General features: G+C 40.6%; 1 protein-coding gene across 6 annotated transcripts in view; it reads left to right on the forward strand.

Moving 5' to 3' along the window:
• Positions 1 to 21,288, forward strand: part of ABCG2 (ATP binding cassette subfamily G member 2 (Junior blood group)) — a 114,819-nt gene that overhangs the window by 68,118 nt on the left and 25,413 nt on the right. For 3 of the 6 annotated variants that reach the window (XM_032498302.1, XM_032498281.1, XM_006175473.3), the window contains exons 2-5: positions 12,940 to 13,161; positions 18,809 to 18,868; positions 19,758 to 19,872; positions 20,428 to 20,580. In XM_032498302.1, coding sequence (XP_032354193.1) covers positions 12,959 to 13,161; positions 18,809 to 18,868; positions 19,758 to 19,872; positions 20,428 to 20,580 — 531 coding nt within the window. In that variant the 5' untranslated portion in view covers positions 12,940 to 12,958. Of the gene's footprint in view, positions 1 to 8,728; positions 8,792 to 12,939; positions 13,162 to 18,808; positions 18,869 to 19,757; positions 19,873 to 20,427; positions 20,581 to 21,288 lie in introns of all 6 variants that reach the window. The other 3 variants (XM_032498297.1, XM_014551294.2, XM_032498308.1) reach the window with 2 other exon arrangements.

The raw sequence follows: 21,288 nt of genomic DNA on the forward strand, positions 1-21,288 counted from the left end.
TCCCTGTCCACATCTATCAGATCCTTCTTAAATGTAAATGAGTGTGAATGTAAGTGTAAAATGAGTGTAAATGTAAAATGTAAATGTAAATAAGTTCCCTTCATCCTGAAGCTGGACTGTTGTTATACTTGCCCTTGTGTTTCCCTTACTGGGCAGAGTTGGGGGAGGTGGGGAAATGGGGTTGTTTTGGAATGGGTCAGACAGCAGAGAATCATTATGAAATCTCCATTGGCTGTGACCTTGCTCTGGGAATAAGGCGCCTCCTCCTGCCTGCTGGAGTCCTGGGCCCTCCCCGCCCTCCCAGCCTTACCTTCTTGTGGATAAAGAAGAGGGCTGCAGACAGGGTGTACTACTGGCATCCTAAAGTATGTATCTGAATCCACTCTTCCTAAGAATCTAGGTACTGTTTCTACTTACAGTTTCTGAGTGCTTGTCTTGTGTCTAGTATTGTATTTAGGGCAAAGCATACCCAGCTGTCATAGTGAGGCAGGAAGGAAGTGGGCAGGACACAGCCATTAAAGGAATGACATAGCGGTTGGCACCAAGATGGTGGAAGATTCAACTCCCAGTAGATCTGGAGGCCAAAGATGGCGGGACATTCAACCTCCAGTGGACCTTAAGCTTCATTATACTCATTGTAAGGTACTAGCATGGTGAATGACACACCCACAGGTGCCATGACAATTCCAAAGACAACCATGAAAGATCAAAAGAGTGAGCAGTGGCCCAGCTCCTGGGAATCCCTGACCTTTCCCCAAGGTAGTTGGAATAATCCTCTCACTTGTTAGCATATAAAAACAAGCAACACCGCACCTCAAGGGCTTGAGCTCTCTCTCTTGCTTTTGAGAGGGCCTGCACTCTGTCTGTGGAGTGTGTATCTACCTTATTTTAACAACTTCCCCCGCCCCCCTCCCCGTTTCCATCTCTCTAAATAAATCCACTTTTACTCAACTATGGCTCACTCTTGAATTCTTTCCTGTGTGAAGCCAAGGACCCTCACTTGGCAGGGCGTGTCCCAGGGACTTGTGACAGTAGGCTGGGAGGGGTGTGCAGGCCAGTGTCCCCATCTTGGCTGTTGGATGATTACAGTAGCCTCTACATGGTCTCCCTATTCTCTGCTCCTCCCTCAGTGCCCCCCCCCCCCAAGTCAGAGTCATCTTTTTAAACATTGTTAGATCTTATCTTTCCTCTACCCAGAACTTTTTGGTGCCTTCCAGTCTCATTTGAAGCCAAAGCCAAAGTTCTTGCCGTGGCCTATGGTGTGTGCAGTGCCGACTGGTGCCTGCCGAGGCCCTGAGACCCCCATTCCCAGGCTGTCAGATGTCCACCTGCAATCCCTGAAAAAAACAAAGTACACCCTTTCCTAACGTGTTTGCCGTAGCAGAATTAACAGCCCTGGGAAATGACTAGCCTCACCGAGGCTCAGGCCGACTTGTTCTCCTCATTATCGGAATCATAAATTCCACTACCTTGCCTGTGTCAGCCCATGTCTCCATCTCACTGGAGTCATAAATCTACTACCCGCCTTATACCAAAGCCCCTTACCTCACTTACAGCCAATCAGAAATCTGTTACCCTATCCCTTTGTGTTCACAGCCCCTTCCCTAATAAAAGACCCTTCACGTTCACACCTGGTGGACACACAGGCACCTCTTGCCTGTGTGGCCCACTGTTGCCTGTAGCAGCAAACCTATTAAACCTTCCTTTGTTCTTGAACTTTCTTTGCCTTTGGTAAATTCTTCTTACCAACCGGAGTCACAGGCTCCACCAAGTGTCCCTCAACAATACTGTATATGTTATATATACATCTACATATATTCTCTGCACTCATGCCATAGCTTACTTTAATTTTTTTTATATTTCTAGGCTATGTAGTTTGCAAGTTTTTTCAGATTGTTGCAAATCTCAAAAATAATTTTCCAATATATTTATTGAAAGGAACTCTGCATATAAGTGGACCTGCACAGCTCAGACCTGTGTTGTTCAAGGTGATGCCAAATGCAAGTTCATGTGTAGGACGCACGGTGAGGCAAGCAAACGGAAAAGTCGGATTTTGGAGCAGAGAAAGGTTTACTGCAGGGCCAAGCAAGAACAGATGGCTCGTGCTCAAAAGACCTGAACTCCCTGTTGGTTTTCTGGGAGGTTTCTATAGTCAAAATCTTGGGTGAGGGCTGCAGGGTGTATGACTTTCTTCTGATTGGTTGGTGGTGAGGTACCAGGGCGGTGTTCCAGGAATCTTGTGCTCAGCCTGAAGTTACCAACCTCCACCTGGGTGGGGGCCTTAGTTCCTTCAGTAGAACTCGGGGATATGTATCAGATTGCTACGCAAATCCCTTGAGGAGGAATCAGGACCCTTCCCCATTGCTGCACTATTGTTTCCTGACTGCCTTTCCCTTGTTTTGCGTTCCTTCACTCTGAAGAGTAACTGTTTGACTCTGTCCTTTGGAATTCAGGGAAGGTTTAGGAGGCTGAAGCCTTTTCCTACAAACAAGAAATAGGTGTATGTAGGGGGCAGAGAGGGGGACACAGAAAGTCTTTGGTACCCAGGAGGGCCCCACAGGATCCTGCTCAGTTTCAAAGGGTCAACTGTATTTACTTTATGTGCACTTCCATCTATTTAAAAAGATTGAGACTAAATTGAAAAATTAAAGGGACAGGAAACAGATCCATGGTTGTCAGGGGCTGGGGTGGGAGGAGGGGATTTCTTTGGGGTGATGGAAATGGTCTGTCTTGATTTTGGTGGTTGTATGACTACATTTTCAAAAGTTCAAAAACTATACTTAAAGAGGATGCGTTTTACTGTTTACAACACTGTTTTTGGTTGGCATGTTTTCAATAAACATGACAAGAAACAAAGATTAGGCTGATTCATGAGTAGAGTTGGCAGTATATTAGAAGGAATGTTATACCTACCAAAATATTCCCTCTTTTTGGGGAGTCATCTATACCTTTTTTCCACAAGTCATTGATTTCCCCATAGATCCCTAGCTGGCCTTGCCAGTATCTCCTCAGCTGGAAGGATGAGGATGTTTAGGACAGGTGAGGAGAGGGCTGAGAGGGGACCTGCCGAGCTTCCAGAGTCACGTCTTAGCTCCCTACAGTCACCCTTTGATGGCTTTTGCTTACCTCTCCAGCCTCAATTTCTTACTGCCCCTGTTGAGGGGCAGAATAGGTTCTTGCCTCGTGCAGGAAAGAATTCAAGAGCAAGGCATGGTAAAGTGAAAATAACTTTATTTAGAGAGATACATACTCTATAGACAGAGTGCAGTCTGTCTCCCTCAGAAGGGAAAATGGCTTAGGCGATACACACTTCATATGCAGAATGTAGACCATCTCAGAAAGGTGAGAGGGAGAGAAGCCGAGAGGTGTGGGGTGTTTAAAGTAAAAGTCAATACATACTCCGTGGACAGAGTGCGGACCAACTCAGAAGGTGAGCACAACAGAGCGAGGGTGGCAGAGCGAGTGAGAGCGGCCACAAGGTGCGGAGTTGTTAGGGTTTATGGGCTCGGCAATTTCATATGCTAACAAGTGGGAGGATTATTCCAACTGCTTTGGGGAAGGGGCAAGGATTTCCAGGAAACATCCTCCCTGCCCACTTTTGACCTCTTAAAGGCAGCCTAGGAACTGTCACGGTGCCTGTGGGTGCGCCATGACTCTCGAGGTCTGCTGGCAGTAGAATCTTCCACCATCTAGGTTCTAACCAGCTTGTCCTGTCTTTGATGGCTGTGTCATTCCTTCAGTGATTGTGCCCTGCCCCTTTCCTCCCACTTCACTCCTTCCCGAAACATAAACTATAGTATTTTAAACTGCATGTGTTTCCCAACAGTCTCTTTCAGTTTAAGACTTTTGCTTTCCTTTACTAGACCAACTTTCTCTTTTCCCCTCTTCACATCATCTGGTTAGTCTCCTCTAGGAAGCCACTTCTTTTTTTTTTTTAATCGAAGTACAGTTGATTTACAGTGTGTTAGTTTCTGTTGTACAGCAGAGCGATTCAGTCATATATGTACATGTTGCAGAAAAATGTGTTATAGCTCAGTGTTACAGCTCAGTTGTAACAGCAACCTGGATCTGGGCAAGAGACCAAGCAGCACTCGGAGAGTTGGAGAACTCAGGTTTATTATGCCAGCGGGCCCAGAGGAGTTAACACTCCAAGCTCTGGACCCCGTCTGTAGGTTTACACAGGCTTTTATAGGCTGCCAGTTTACACTTTGCAACATCATATGCAAATAAAGTATAACAAAAGTTGATTAATTAGGAACAAGTTTTGTAGAAATGAACCAATCAGGAGGGAGAGAAATAACCAATCAGGAGTGAGCTCCATGCAAATGAAGTACTACAAATGGACCAATCAGGAGTTGGCTTAGGGAACCAATAGAATTTTAGGGGTAAGGTCCACTTTCCTAGAAGTAAGCCATTTCAGAGGCAAAAAGTAAGATAGAGCCGCTGGGCCAGGGAACCGGATGGTGCTGGCAGGAGAGTAGTGGCCCTGCCTGGGGGTCCTGCCGGTCTTTTTTATGGGGCTTCCCACCTCATACATACATGTTCTTTTTCATATTCTTTTTCATTATAGGCTATTATAAGATATTGAATATAGTTCCCCGTGCTATGCAGTAGGACCTTCTTGTTTAAATGTCTGTAGGAGGCCACTTTTGACCCCCCACCTCCCACCTCTAGGTCATGTTCTCTCTGAGGGATGAAACTGTCTTTTAATCTTTCAGTTCTCAAGTGAATTTGAGGTTGTAGGCAAAGAGGTGGGGAAGGACATTCCTGGCTGGAAGAATGTCCTGCTTTGAAATGGGATAATAATATATTCTCTGAACTCCAGCTGTGTTAATATATTGAGTTCTTAGGTAGTATTCCTTAAGACTTGTCCTTGCCTTTCACAGATCCCAAGTGAAACCTTCTGTGGTGTGTATTTATGCCCTAATTTGTATATGTAGTTTACTGATCCTACCAGAATTTAACTTCTCCAGATGACCTCTCTAAACATGATGCTTAGTGACTTCCTCTTGTTTGTGCTTATAATATCTTTAAGAAGCTACTTTGCTCAATATAGGGCTGTGTGATTTGGTCTTTCATTCAGTGGAAATAACTGAGCAGAATATGATGAGCTCCAAAGGATACAAAAATAATGGACGTTAAGTCCCTGCTTTTACAATAGCCTCTAGGCAGATTTTGTCTTCAGATGCAAATATAGCTTTAGACAGTGGCAGATTTGCAATAAAGTCTAAAGGAGTTACCTTTAAATATCATTCTTTTACTTATAATTTGGGAGATGGCTGAAGGCCAAAAGGGTAGGAGAGAAATTTCCTGCACTAAAGCTGGAGCTAGAAAAAAATGTTAATACTAATTTGTTTGGTGTGCTGTGATCTAAATACTGGTCATACATTGTTAGAGAGATCTTTGTGACTGCTATAAGAAAGCCTTGGAGTGTGGCTGGGAGGGTTATAGTTTATTTAAATTGATTATTTTTCTTTCATTGGCTCACCTTTGGTATTTGACATTCTGAATAAAGGAGTATGAAATTCACTATGAAAATGTTATGAAATATTGTGTTATGGTCAAAAATGTTTTGGTAAAATGTGAAGTCTGTTTGGGGATCAGATTCAGTTCTTTAGAGATTCACCTCATTTGTTTGAGGAAAGTAATCTAATTCAATTAAACAGTTGTTCGGAAGACAGTTCTAAAAAAACTGATCATTGCCTTTTTCAGCCATTGTATACTGATCATTTTATAGATTTGTTATTCTCAACCTGAAATAAATAACACTATCATGTTTTTGAAGTAAATATAATATAGTTTTGTGCTGTTTTAAAACTCAGAAATGAATTTGATAACAGCATGTACCAAGTATATGTATCTTTTTTTTTTTTGATGCGGGATGGATATGGGAGTGATTGGGGTGGCCTCGAAATGTTCAAGTATATATATCTTTTATGAGGTTATAAAATTGGTTATTTATAAAGTAACCCAGGAATGACTAACTATATTTTGAAAAAGTAAACAGTCTAGACATATGTTGTCCAATATGGTAACTATCAGCCACATGTGGCTATTTAAAATTAAGTGAATAAATTAAATAACAGAAGATTCACCAGCTACATTTGAAGTGCTAGGTCGTGGCCAGCACTGTTTTATTTTCCCTCTGCTTGTTACTAAAGAATGTGGAAAGAAGCATCAGTACTTTTCCATCTGACCTCCAGTTATCTTGAACTGCAGTATATGAGAGAATCACTTCTTTGGGCCTTATTTACATCCTTTTTACACATCACGAACCAGATTACCATCTATAAAATAAGTGATTTGTTGTGTAATTTGTAGGAATGAAGGGAGTTGGTAATTTTTAACTTTGTCAAATTGCGTATTTCTTGGCTGGTGCTTCCTGATCGTCACTGTTTTAAACATATCCTCAGGACTCAGTGCTTGAATTTCCTCTTAGTTGCAGAAGAGGGGAGGAAAAACTTTTCCTCTGCTCTCTTAGGTTCAGTTCTTGGTGGGGGAGGGCCTGCAAATTAAACCAAAATATAAATTAACAAGAGAAAAGATCAGTTAACATTTAATCATGTGGAAAGGGAGTTCACAGAAAAATGTGACTCAAAAGGGTGGTTAGAATATGAGGCTTAAATACTATCTTAATAGAAGGGGAGAGGGAAAAGGGCACTTAGGGAAACACACAAATGACTTTTAGGAAAAATAACTGGGCCTTTAGGAGAATAGATGGGAAATATGACAGTTTTTTGACAGGTCTGTTTAGGTGCAGATTTCTCTTTGTCTTAAGTAGTGAGTCGGTTTTCCCTGGTTGCTTCCAGGGATAGGATTTATGACAATTAATTTGGTGGTGGTGGGGCTCTGCTTTTAGGCAGATAAGGGATATCAGGAACACAGATGGATTCAGCTCAAAGTAACTTTTATGCTGCGGTTGTGTATTCAACAGTCACTCCCCTTTTCAGGGCCTTCACACCACCTGTGGGTGTCTCTAGAACCTCTCCTGTGAGCATCCCACTATCTGCTTTATCTCTGCTTGAATGTCTAAAAGGCACATGTCCTAAACCGAGCTTCCTGATCTTGTCCTGAAATCAGAGTTTCTAGGAGAGATTATTCAGCTCTCAGTATTGCTGGTGGTTTGCATAAGGGGACAACTAAGAATTAATCATTAATATACTATGAATCACTTAATTGGCCCTACTTTAAAAGGGTGGATTTTATGGTCAGTGAATTATATTTTAATCAGAAAAGTCATTGGCTACGTCACTTTGGCAGTTACCTAATATTCTCAAGAATAGTTTTGGTGTAAGGGCAAGGTGGGATGAACCTGACTGGAGCGGTTTTAAGAGGGAATAGTGGGGAGAGGGCAGTGGACAGGCGCTGTGGGTTTGTTTTTTGTTTTTTTTTTTTTTTAGGAAAAAATATGACTCCAAGGGGCTGTTAGAATTTCGGGCTTATATACCATCTTAATAGTAGGGGAGGGGGAGAAGGGAGAAGAATTACAGAATTTTATATTTAGTAGAGAAGGAAAAATTGATGCAGGGGAGAAAAAGTGAGGGGTGGTAGAAAATACTGGGTTGGTATCCTTGAGTAAGCAAGAGGGAATAAAAAGCAGAGTGTAAGTAGAAGGTTAACTTTGGTAGGAACAGAAGAAGTCCTAGGGGAGTTGGCCTCTGATGAGCAGAGGGAGTGGGCTGGAAAGATAGATGGATAAAAGATGGAAAAGTTAGGTGGCTGAGAAGATTGTGTCTTTATTCACAATGCCAAGGTTGGGAGCATGCTTGGCTGAGATAGTAGGGAGGGTAAGGTCTTTACAGGAGAGAAGTCCAAGGGGCTGGAAACCAAGGACAAAGGTCTTCAATTAGGATTTTGAAGTTCACTGTAGCTGCCCAAATCCTAAACTTTACAACTGTGTATGACAGTGTAAATCCATTGATGCCTCTTGGAAAGCAGTTCACAGTTGGATGCTTAATCGAATGTGGGTCTGTAGCATTTTTTAAAAATCACAGCGCATTACATTATTGCCTAATGAAGACCCCAAGAGGGAGATGTGGTTTGTCAACCATGAGACTCTTTGTTCATGGGTCTCAGTTTTTAACCAAAGCTCACCCTCTCCTCTGTACCCCTTGTATGTCTCACAGGCACCCAAAACTTACCCTGTCAGAACTGAGCCCTTGAACTTTTGATGTCCTATCTGTCATTACCCAAGCCTGTCCCTTTGTCCAAGCACGTCTCACCTGGCTTTCTGCAGTGACCTCCTAACTGGCCTCTGCTTTCACACTTACCACACAGCAGCCGGAGTGGTTTTTCAAAAACAGAATTAAGATCATGAGCCTTTCCTCCTTAAAAGGTCTCAGTGGCTTCTTGCTGACTGTACAGACCTTCCACGATGGGGCTTCTTCCTCTGTGTCTGGCCGACCTGTCCTTCGTGCCACATGCCCCAGATCTCTCTGCTGCGATGTGGTGGGGACCTAGAGTGCCAGACTCGGATTGTTCCCTTGGCCTGAAGACTTCAGCCATCTGACCCCAGCTGTAGAGTCCTGAGCAGCCTGTGGACCTGAATATAGTGTTAACACCAGATGCTTCAGAGTGATCTGTCAAAGCAGAGACGATGTGAAAACCTGTTGATCGACAGGAGTTTTTAAATGCCAGGGATAACTTATAGAAGTTAAAATTCAGATTTTGAGTCTCTTTTCTAACAATATTCAAAACTTTCCTGCTTCTGTTTCTGTTTGTTCACAAGTTGTGGCAGTCACCTGACGGTGCCCTGGGAACCTGAACTCCTCGTCAGGATCTTGGCATTGCAGTAAGTAGCTGAAGGACATGTGCTTACACAGCATCTCCTCATGGCTACGAGGCAGAGTGCATTCTCTGTTTGCTATTATTATCCATAGGGGGAAAAAACATAAGAGGAAGGCCTCAACTCTTGACTTCAGGCTCTGGCTTCTGCCAGCTGGTGCAGTACTTACAGCTGTGGGCAGGTGTCTGGCTGGGGACTTCAGAACTGACCTTTGTACTTTATTACCTACGTGCTGTTTCCATTATATTATGCGCTGTTTGTAGTAGACTATACGATTAAGAGTATGGTAAAGGGTAAAATAGAGAAGAGTGGTAATTTCAATGCAAATTATCATTTTTGTAATAGATATACCAGCATCTATGGAAGGCAGTTGTTCAGACTTTTCAGAAAAGTGAAAATGTGGCCTCACTAGTTAGGAGGCAACAGGAAGGAAAGGTGGCATGGGAGACCACCAGCAAAGGGATAGCTGGAAAGGGGGGAAAGAATCTTCAAAGCCCCTCAGTCACGTTTGGATGGACTATTCCACATGGCGAGAAGATAATCAGGCCAGTTAACAGAGTAGGCTGGGTTCAGGTAAGTTGTGGAACCATCTGGATGCTTCTTTTATCTAGGGACTCAGAGTCTTTCCGTGGGTCCAGGACACAGAAAGTGACCCAGCAGGTGCTCTGGAAGCAAGGAAGCAGCAACAAGGTGGGAAGTTGGCTTTTGGGAAATCTAGGTATAGTTTAGTTATTTTTCAATATAGAAAGAAGATAATACTAATCCAATAGGAGCAACACATCTGCTCAGAACGTTTTGACCATAGGGGGAGATTAATGTTTACTTGGAGGCAGTTACTTTTAGTGACTCATCTAAACCAGGATACTGTATTAACTGGAGATTGCATACTTTGAGGTAAATATAGTGCTGAGATATTGTATTTTCTTTATTTTGTAATCATTACTGTATGTTTTCTGTTTCATCATAGAGTAACATATTGTTCCGTATTGGTGTTAGAAATAATTTTTTTTGGTGTGAGGTGCTTCCGTTGAATGCTGTACCTCAGTTATGCCTGTCTCATGTTTTGATTTGTGACATATGAATTACTGAAGCTCTGCTGACTCCCTGAGGAAGATTATCAGAATCTAGTGAGGAACCAAGCACTCCCTAGGCAATATGAATTATAAACTTAACCCTATCACAGTGAAGGCAAACTCAGTATCCACACTCTTTTGAAACTGTGATTGCATTGATAAGTTTTAGCTCTCTGTCTTGGATGGTTGGATGGGCAGAGATGATCTTTCTTGGATGCTTTAGTTCCAGTGGGTGCCTTTTATCGGCAGCAAATCTCACAAAAATCTTGTACAAATGTCTATCTTGAGCTAATGACCTATGTAAATTCAAGTGGTATGTTATTTGATTCTCTTGATGAGTCTTGGGAGAGGGTTAGAAAGTGTCCTAAGTGCCTGAACGTCAAATGGTGATGGTGACAGAAGTGGTCGCTGGTGTCAGAACTGGCATAGTTTGGCTTTTGAAGACATGGAGATGGTTTAAGATGTTTATGAAGTCAAGATGTAAGGTTACAGATTACTCGTTCCTTGAGCCTTCTCTTTCACTGCTGTAAGAGAGTAGAATTTTAGCTAATTGTTACTGTTCGTTGTGGTCACAGATTAAAACCAAGCTATTTACTTTTAATTTCTTGGGTGCCAGTCCTAAGTGGCTGCCTACTTTTAAGTGGTTTCCTACTTTTGCAGTTTTCAGAATTGAATAGCGTTTTGAGTGTGATAATAGTAGAGCCATTTGGGGGAATAGAAACACTTACTCACAGATTATTTTGGTTTCTGGCGGTTCTACTATGATACGCTCAGGTGTGGTTTTCTTGTGTGTATCCTATCCTGCTTTGGTATACTTAGGGCTTCTTCAATCTGTGTTTGTCAGTTTTGGAAAATGCTCGGCCAGTATTTCTTCAGATACTGATTCTGCTCCATTTTTTTCTCTCTCCCAGCTCTCCAGTTCCATGTATGCTAGACCTTTTTCATCACATCTTATTTGTTTCTTAGGTCTTTCATGTAGTAGAAAAGCCTACTTTTTCATTTTTTCAGTCTGGAGTTGTTTTGTTTTTGTGTCTTTTCCATGTGATTATTTTCATACCCTTTTCAATCTGGATGTTTTTTACATACAGTCTGCCAGTTCACTAATTCTCTTACCTATTCTGTATCTGAACTGCTGTTAAACCCATCTGTTAATTTAAAAAAAAAATGTAGATTCTGGTTCTTTGGTGATAGTCTGTATTTTCATTTACTTTTTAAGACATATTACTCAGTTAATTTTAAAGTCAGTATCTGATGACTAGTCTGCATTATCTGTGGGTCTATTTCTGTTTTCTTGTTTTGGAACATTAGGTCTTATTTTCTGGCGTGCTTAGTAATTTTTTATTGAAAATTTGCATGATGATAACTTTCAGAGTGGATTTAAGTTTCTTCTAGCAAAGTATGAATGGATCACTTTGGAGTAGAGCCAAGTCTGTTTTGGTTTGCCCATATTGCTGGGGCATAGTCCTTCTGGGATCTCAAAAGCTTGAGGTTTCCAACTGGGCTCGCAGCTCCAAATTTTGTCTCCCTGGTCGTGGTCGGCTGATTAGATATTTCCTCTGTTTTTTAGCCTCTAGCAGTTTCTTTCTGCCTGGTTTTTCTGCATTTTGCCCCATTGTGCAATTTGCCTTGAGAAGAATCTTGGGCACAAATGCTGGGTTTACCTACATCTTCCCTCTTTTCCAGGATTTTGGCTGCTCAAGTCCTGGCTGCTTTGGTTGCTTTCATCAGAGAGCACTCTTCAAAGAGTTGCATCTTATATTTTATCTTCTTCTAGAGTTAATTGTTCTTAGGAGGATGATTGTTTTGGACCATAGCCAGAGAAAAGGTTCTTCAGGGATTACTTTGATTTTCAAAAAACTAAAACTAGGTTCATGGAAGGTTCATGTTTCAAACCTATTTCACAAGCTGTTAAGTTCACCTTAAAGTCTTACTCTAAATCCTTTAAAGGAACCTTTTGTAACTTGTTTAATGAAATAGTTTAAACTTTCTTTACAAATTAATACTCACCTTTTGTTTTTAAATTCTTTAACTGCTTAACCACTGGTTTGATTTTCTTAATCATTTTAATACATAATTCTAAACCTTCCTAGAATTTAAATACGTTTGCCCACTAAGGAAATGATTTTTGTCATTCCGAACAGTTTTGGAGTTTAACTTCCTAGCTGCTTGAAGGAGCATAACAACCAGGGATGTAAAGTCTGGAGCTTTAAATTCAAAGAAATTTCCCTTGTCTGTGACCGACCGCCTGCCCAACTCCCTTTTTGTAATAACTGTCATAGACTCAAACAAAAACGGGGTAATGATGATCATGCAGTCTTTCCCCGATCTTGAGTCGTATCATGATAAACTTTTCAAGTCAGGCAGATCTAACACCTACTTGTCTTTTTCCTGCTTCACGAGTTTTGAGTAATTTTCATACTCTATTTACTTATATGTTTAATTGACATCTAATTGGCGTTTATGTATTCTGAGTTGTGTCTGTCTCCCTTACGTAGGTTCCAAGGTTGTTCTTATTGTCGTGATATGGCCTGTTCATTGAAAATGGAGCTGTTTATTGCACTGCAGTTTAAAATAGACTTGTTTTTAAGTTTTTAATATATTTTATTGAATCCATTTGTATCCAAAATATTTTTGCTTAAACATGTAATCAATATGAAAATAACTAATGAGGGATTTTACATTAAAGTTTTTGATGTCTATTTAAAATTTTTTAAAAACTGAAATATAATTGACATGTTAAAACTATGTTAGTTCCAACTGTACAACATAATGATTTAGTATTTGTATATATTGTGAAATGATCACCACAGTGAGTCTAGTTAACTTCATAACTCACATTATACACAGAAGTCACAAGTTTTTTCTTCTTATGGTGAGGACTTTTAAGATCTGTTAGCAACTTTCAGATACACAATACAATATTATTAGCTGTAGTCGCCATGTGTACATTAAATCCCCAGGACTTATTTATTTTACAACTGGAAGTTTGTTCCAGAACAGACTTGTTTTACGTGCCATTAACTACTATTTACAATCTCATTTACCTGGACTGTCAACTTGCTGTTGCTTTTCCCTCTACAGAAAGGCAGAAACGCTCCAGATGTCTTCCGGTAGATACCAAGTTTCTATCCCAATGTCAAAAATAAACACCAATGGCCTCCCGGGGACCACCTCCAATGACCTGAAGACGTTTACTGGAGGAGCTGTGTTAAGTTTTCATAACATCTGCTATCGCGTAAAACTGAAGAGTGGCTTTCTATGTTGTCGGAAAACTGTTGAGAAAGAAATACTAACGAATATCAAGTACGTGCATGAACTTTTATTTAAATAGATTCATTGACGTGCAGTGAACTTTGCAGGTTTTACTTATTGGAAATAAAAGTGTGCAAGTCTGTTCAGATGTACAGATACATGCTTTCATTTCTTTGGCTAAGCTAGCAGTGAGGTGGTTGGATCACATGTTAGATACATGTAAATATAAGATGGCTATAGCTTAGCATAAGTTTTGCAGTTGAAGTCCAAAGTGATAAGAGAATTTACGCTGCAAATTAATACATGTAATTATATTTTAGAATCCGAGTTAATGCAAAACTCTAATTTCTACTCTGAATTCTCTGTATTGAGCAATGAATTTATCACATGGTGGTAGAGTGGGCAGTAGAGTGGAGGGAGAAATGAACAGTCATATTGGATTTACTCGGTCCTAGGTATCTGTGTTTCATATATTATATAACCTTTAGGGTTTTAATGTTTTTCTGATTTCTAGAGAATTGAGCTTTATTCTTCCTGTCTGTGGAGTGGTGAGTGAATCTAGGTTTGCTTAGACAGCATAGGCCTATGTGTTTTGTTAATTTTGTGTGTGTGTGATAGGGGAAGTAATTATCCCTAGACAAAAGCAGGCAACTTTTCTGGCTTTCCAGGACCGGAGGAGTGAGGTTTTATAAGAGCCCTCTGGCCAGATATTTCCACAAACCTATATGGAATCGGATGTTTCTTGTGTTTTCTAGGTGGGTTATATGGGACTGTGGTCTTTTCTGTTACTAGCAGCCAAGTGCTTCCAGAGGTCTAGGAAATGACAAATGGAGAAAGTTTTTGGAGGTGGGTGGGGAAGAAAGGATGGGGATCCGAGACTGATTGGGGTGCCATGAGGCCAGGTACTATGTCGGATTAGCTAGAACTCTCTCCACACAGTAGTACAGACTGTCATGCCTACTTCCCTGAAGCTTTCTCATGGTAGTTAAGAAATCCTGAATATGAGGATAAGGAGAGGTATGGTGGATTAAAAGCTTTCATCTTTTGCTACGTGCCTAAACTAGAATCAACTGATCTTTCTGAAAAGCTGATGAGTTTTTTCTGAAGCATAATAATCAAGAAAAATGTGGATCACTTCAGATTTTGTGCTGATAAAAAATGGTTTGAATATGTGCAGACTGAATAAATGTAAAATATATACTGCTTGAGGGTACATTTATCTTACTTATGTTTTAAAGCTAGTAGATCAGTAACTTGATACACTAAAAATGTCATCTGCTCAAGGCTTCATCATATTTTTATGGTTCAGTGGTATACATTTCAGCAACAGATGGGTTCATGCTTACATGCATTCCTAGGTTCATAAAAACTCAGTCAGATCTTGTAATCCTTTTCAAATTTTACAACTGAAAGGATACCAGGGGTTGTTTTTCTTGCTCACTCACATTTCTGGTTTAGGCAGTAATGTTTCCTATCTTTCTCCTATCTGCTGGCTTCAACTAAGTAGAGTTTCTGTGATGGGGGAAAGGGTGCTCTCATTTATCTTATTATTTTTTTTCATTTATTTTATTTTCGATTCATGTTTGATAGCACCATCACCATTCAAAATCGTACCTCTATTCCAAGAAAGCTGATGAGTGCCTTGATTTTTTGTCTTTCCTTTGGACATTTTGTAATGTCATTTGTAGAATGAATGTAGAATCTCATTTCCATCTGTGAGGGAGGAAGCGAAAACAAATCTGGCTATGAGAAGTCAAAAAGGTGAGATTCTGCTCCCTTATAAAAAAAATACTCCCTGTTAGTACCTCAGTTTGTCTCCAGACCCAACATTTGAGCTTTTGCTCACCAAAGCTGAAGATTTATAGAAAGAATGATCCATTCTAGTAGATGTGTGAGTGCCTTATAATCTTCAGAGAAATGCATTATACTGTTTGGGGATTTTTTTTAATTAATGATTTATTTTGAGATCATTTCAAAGGTAAACCTTGCGGGAACACAACCCTTTCACTCAGATTCCCTGCCTGTCAGCATTTCAATGCATTTGCTTGTCACTTTGCGTTCTTTATGTACCCATTGTCATTAATATTTTTCTGAACCATTTGAGAACAAGCTGTCCCTTTGATGCTCTGTTATCACTAACTCCTCCAGTGTATATTTTCAAGATACAGGGGTCTTTTCTTATATAAGCACTCAGTTACTGTCTGGGAGCAGCCCAGGGGAAGTGTAGCCGCATAAAGAGTGCAGTGGTGGGTCCTACAGGGCTGTCCTTCCTGTGGTTGACTGACCACCACATCATCAGTCTCATCCAAGCTGGTATTTTTCTGTCCCACCCCTTAATCTTGATCACCTGGTCATGTTGGTGTCTCCCAGGCTTCTTTACCATGTCAGCATTTTCCCCTTTGTAACTGTTAAATTTTGTGAGGAGCGATATGCTGACATTATTCCAAAATCCTATTTCTCATTAAACTTTTAACCCACCAGCTCTAGCTCCCATTGATGACTCCCACCTGGATCAGCAGTAACAATCTGATCTGATAGTCAGTTATTTGATATTTACCCAAAGGTGATTTTCTTTTTTTTATCCATCTCTTCTATATTATTAGTTTGCATTCTAATAAAAGGAAAAAGCTTCATCATGTCTTCATTCCTTTAGTTATGTCAGTATAGTTCCGTGGGTTTGTGTTTTATTCAGCCGTGTTCAATAGTAGTGCATTATGGTCATTGTTCATTGTGATACTCCTAATTGTTCCTGGTGGGGTCAGCGCGAGGCTTTCAAGGTAGATTCTGTGTTTTGTTTTGTTCTTTGACTTGTTCTTTTGGCATATCCTCTCATTATTTTCCTGTAAGTAACTGTCCTTTATAGAAATGTTGAGACGCATTTATTCAACAAGTTTTGAATGTCTACTAGGTTGTGTGACATTGTGTGAGGTGCTAGTGACAAGGATATGTCCTCTGTCCTCAGACACTTTCTATTTTAATGGAGGAGTCAGGCGGCTAGAACACCTCACTGTGTCATTCTACACATAGAGGGATTAGGAGACATTATGGATGTTCCTAACCCTAAACCAGAGGTTCAGGAGTGTGCAGAGAAAGTGAAGATTATGTGTGTGCATACACATGTGCATGTGTGCATGTGTAGGGCAAGTTAGGGTTTGGTTGGGGGAGCCACACTCCAAGCAGGGGTAATGGCATTGACTACTCTTTCATAAACTGAGACCGAAGGATTAGCCACTAAAATGTAATACATGTGGTGTGTGAATCCTTTACCTAGGTTTCATTTCATGTATTTCATACCCATTGTAGACCACTGTGCTCCATGCTGTTGGGGTGAGGTGGGGGGAAGACACGATGACATAGTTCTTGTTGGCAAGGTTTTACAGTATAGTGGGGGAGATGTTCCTGCGTGTACATGCTGTAAAGCAGTAAATAAGGGTGGGGAAGTGGTTTTGAGGGGTGCTAGGAGGGCAGAGGGTAGGATGGGGAAACAAGAGAATTGTAGACCATAGACTAGAACAGGAGTCAGCAGTCTTTTTCTGTAAAGGGCCTGATAGCAAATATCTTCAGCTTCATGGGTCTTCCATCTGTATTGCAGCTGCTCATCTCTGTCATTGTAGCACGAACCAGCCATAGACAACATCTACACCAATGAGTATAGCTCTGTTCCAGTAACACTCTGTTTATCAAAACAGAAAACAGGTGAGCAGCTGTAGTTTGCTGATCCCTGGACTAGAATGTCAATTCCAGGAGGGCTAGGACTTTGTTTTAGTCTCAGTTCTGTGCCATGTCTTAGAAGGGTGCCTTCTTATACATAATAGACACTGGATAACTGTGTTGAATGAATGGAAGGAGAATTAGCCACTGCTCCAAACTGGAACTGTGATTGTACCTTATTGCTGCTTTCTGTAATGCTAGGGCTTAGTGCCAAGGTAAGCCCAACTCAGCGACCTATAAAATTCTTTGACTTAGAACATTTACATTCAGTTTTGGATTAAGCATTTTGGATTGCTTGGTCTTGATTTGAGGAGATATTTTTAAAACCTGGAAAGGGTTTCTGACAACAAAGTCTTAGTGAGTAACAAGCTTATTTCTCGTTATCTTAGAAGCTGTTACTAGGTAGCTATTAATAAAGAAGGTACATCACGAGCTATCGATGACATGACATTGTAAACTGACTATACTTCAGTAAAAAAGAAAAAAAAGAGCTATCGGTAAATGCATATTGAAAGTGCGCCCAATTATTAGCATGTCTTTTTTACAACCATGGGGAAAGATCACCGAAAAGAGTAAGAGATTATTGTGTTTTACAGCTTGCTGCTGGTGTACCTAACTCACTTATCTGTCTGGTGTTTCAGTGAGAGGCACCTCAGCTCACGAGCAGAGTGAAAGGTGCATTTCACCCTAGCACCAGCCACTTCACAGTTGGGACGGTGGGTGCAGGCACAGTGGTCAGTTGATGCTGAGGTCCTCCTGGGAGGAGGCACTGGAGTCCATTTTAAAGTTTGTCACTCACGACAGTTCTGTTATCACAGAATTGGCTTTTGTGAAAAACAATATTTGGGAATGAAATAGCCTTTGTCTTTGGACTTACTATGTTTGGATTAGATACTGTTTTGTCTGTGGAATAAATTTTATCTTACCCACAAGTTACAAAGAAAGATTGGACTTAGTCCCCAGGGTTCTGAAATGGCTTCGCAGTCCTCCATTGAATCATGCCCGGAGAATGCAGAGGCCCTGCCCTTAATCCTCCTTTCTCCAGTCCATCCTCCTTCACCCTTCTGCTGGCAACCTACAGGATACAATCCAAAATATTTGCCTTCTTCTTGAGTCTCAGCACAGTCAACACTGCCTTAATTTTTTTCTGCCTTCCTGCTCTCTGTCTGAATAGTCACTGCCCTCAAACATCTGTTTAGTCTGTTTGGAATGTGCTGCGTGTACACCGATGTCTATGTATCTTTAAAGTTGTCCCTTGTAGAAAGTGACGCCCACCGCTTCTGAACTGAGAATTTTCCAGTCCACTTCTCTCATAATTTACAAGGAAGAAAATGATATATCTTGATGGTGTTAGGTTTTACTTTTCTAATTTGATTAAGAATTTTGTGAGGGTTAAGAATTGGGGATGTTTGCTTTTGAACCCCTGAGGTGCTTTTATTCCAGCCATTGAATTTCTGTTTCAGATGTATTGTTTCTTGGTCTGAACTAGATTTGAGCAGTGAGGACACTACTACTGGTGATTCTAAAAGTCCACTGACTCACTGACTGTGTAGGACTTGACTAGGCAGCAGATGAGGTGACATGAGGATAAGTGTTATCACTCGTTACTCAAGACCTGGTCCGTACCTTACCCCGTGAAAGAGGAGTGCGTGGAGCAGAGATGCTTCGCCAGAGCATGTTACATCAAGGAACCTTGAGAGCTCTTGTGTCCTGTTCCAAAAAATTTAAATGGTTTAGAGAATAAGTGGAAGGAATTGAGAGGAACCCGAGTTGTTCTTCTTGTAAGTCCTGACATTTTTTTGTATGCTCGATTTCTGTTAATTGACAATTCGGTTTCTTTTTCCTTTAAGAGTTGATTAGTACTTTTTCCCCCCCCACCCTCACTGTAAGTTCATCAACCTTCATTGAGGGTATTAAATGCAAATCCTAAATTAAGAGAACTGGTTTTATATTGGGCCAATAACTCGGTATATTTCTGCATTTACAGTGGGATCATGAAACCTGGCCTCAACGCCATTCTGGGACCCACAGGGGGAGGCAAATCTTCGTGAGTATAACAGTATAAGCAAACTTTTTCTTTACAGTTTTAATGTGTGGTCTTTTAAAATTGAGTTATAGTTGACATACAATATTATGTTAGTTTCAGGTGTGCTACATAATGATTTGACACTTACATTCACTATGAAATGATCGCCATGATAAGTCTAGTAACCATCTGTCCCCATACCAAGTTAATTACAATAGGATTGACCATATTCCTCCTGCTGTACATTACATCCCCGTGACTTATTTATTTTATACCTGGAGGTTTTTACCTCTTAATCTCCTTTGCCTATTCACCACCCTCAGTTTTAATGTGCTTTTTAAAGATTACTTTTATGTGAGTGGGTATTTGTTGAATATTTTCTGCATATCTAGTCTGGTTCTAGGTGCTGTGGATAATGTGCAGTTGTGCTAGCTTGTGGTTCTGTCCTGAGGACAAGGAAATCTTACTAGGTCAGCTTTACTAATAGAATGTGGTAAGGTGACTGGCACACAGCTGTCAGCTATGATTTGAGCTATGGAGAGGAAAAGGAGGGGGATAAAATTGAAAGTGGGGAGTTGGAGCCAAAGGCATAAATAAAAGCTTATGTCTTAGACGAAAGAGCACATTGCCTGCCTTGGGGCCCCCCAAGGTGAGACAGCCTGGAGGGCAGTTTGGGTGGTCTGTGCTGGATCAGCCAACAGTGCTTTTCTTTCATGTTTTTGGGCTTTACTGTAGCATATAGTAAAAAGAAAAGGAAAGTGACATTTAAAATATATACATAATTTTAGTTAAACTATGTAATTTCTTAATAAGTTAGTTTGCTAACTTGAGCAGGATTTGGATTCAAATTAATCAAAAGGTAAAGCCTAATTTGGAAGAATTAAAAACAACAACATATGTCTTTTCATAGGTTGTTAGATGTCTTAGCTGCAAGGAAAGATCCACATGGATTATCTGGAGATGTTTTAATCAACGGAGCACCTCGACCTGCCAATTTTAAATGTAACTCAGGTTATGTGGTACAAGTAAGTATTTGTGGATTTGCATGTTAGATTTCTTCTGTTTCTTTGTGGGCAAGTGCCTTGGCTGATAGTTGAGTGTGCTTCCAACTGACTACATGATAGACTCATAGAAACAACGTCACTTTACATCAGATTTTCATAATCTCCCATAAGATTCAGAGTAGTATGAAATGAAAAGGCAGGGAGAATCTAGAATAGGACCCTCGGAAGGGCAGTGATATCAATTCTTGTTATCATATTGTTTCTAAAAGACACTACTATTTCACTTTTTTGCCTTACCTCCACCTCTCTCCTTCCCCTAGCTTAGAACCATGTCTCGGCAACTCCTTGTGTAAAGCAGTCTGTGTTCTCTTTGGGTGTACAGATAGGGAATGGAACATTCCATCTAGGTTTGCAGCTATCTACATATGGAGTTACTGTAACTTGTATAATTACAAGTTCATTACTGGCTAGAACTTTACTTGGGTGTGTTGTTTTTGTGGATAAGTTATATACACTAAGGGTGATGGTATTGGAGAAGACCTGATACGTCTTGTTAAAATGCCCTTTTGCTTTAAGGATGATGTCGTGATGGGAACTCTGACAGTGAGAGAAAACTTACAGTTCTCAGCAGCTCTTCGGCTTCCAACAACTATGACAAACCGGGAAAAAAATGCACGGATTAACATGGTCATTCAAGAGTTAGGTCTGGATAAAGTGGCAGATTCTAAGGTAATGTGGAAAAAACTGATAGTATCATTGCCAGCAAATAGGACCTCACCTGTGTGGGTAGTATCACTTATAGTTATGTAACATCTAACTATAATTATATAACTATATAAATTATATGATGATAATAACTTACAGTTATTAGCTTTCTGTCATGTGTATGGTCAAGAGTGGCTGCTTTCTGCAACTATGAGGAAAGTGACTAGTTACCTAATATGAAGATGGTAATTAATCAGGTGGGAAAGAAAAAACCCTAGAATGATTGAATCTTGGAAATGAATGTGGCAATGTGGTCTAGTAAGTGAAAGTGTCTTGCAGAGAACCAGTGGCCCTTGCCACGCGACTACAGCTCTTGATCCTCTCCCACCCCGATTGTGTGTCACGTCTCAATTCAGTGTCTTCACACTAACTTTGCTTCTTCCTGTTTTCTTCTCCCTGTTTAGCTGTTCTTCCCTTCCTCCAGGGGACTTTGTTCCGTTGCTTTTCAGAGGTATATTTCTGGAATTCATACACGTTGAAAATCCAAGGGCTCTTGCTCTGTATGTTTCACTTTGCTGTAATTTGGCTTCCAAAATTATATTCAGTCAGATTAGGGTTTATATCTAATTTGTATAGCATCCAAGTTGTTTTTCCAGAGCCTTTCTTTTGGTACTTTTGGCTCCCAACCCCCCCTCTCCTCCCCACTTCTTCTCCCCTTTTTCTCTTACCAGT

The sequence above is a fragment of the Camelus ferus genome, chromosome 2 (assembly GCF_009834535.1).
Source record: "Camelus ferus isolate YT-003-E chromosome 2, BCGSAC_Cfer_1.0, whole genome shotgun sequence".
Taxonomy (NCBI): Eukaryota; Metazoa; Chordata; class Mammalia; order Artiodactyla; family Camelidae; genus Camelus; species Camelus ferus.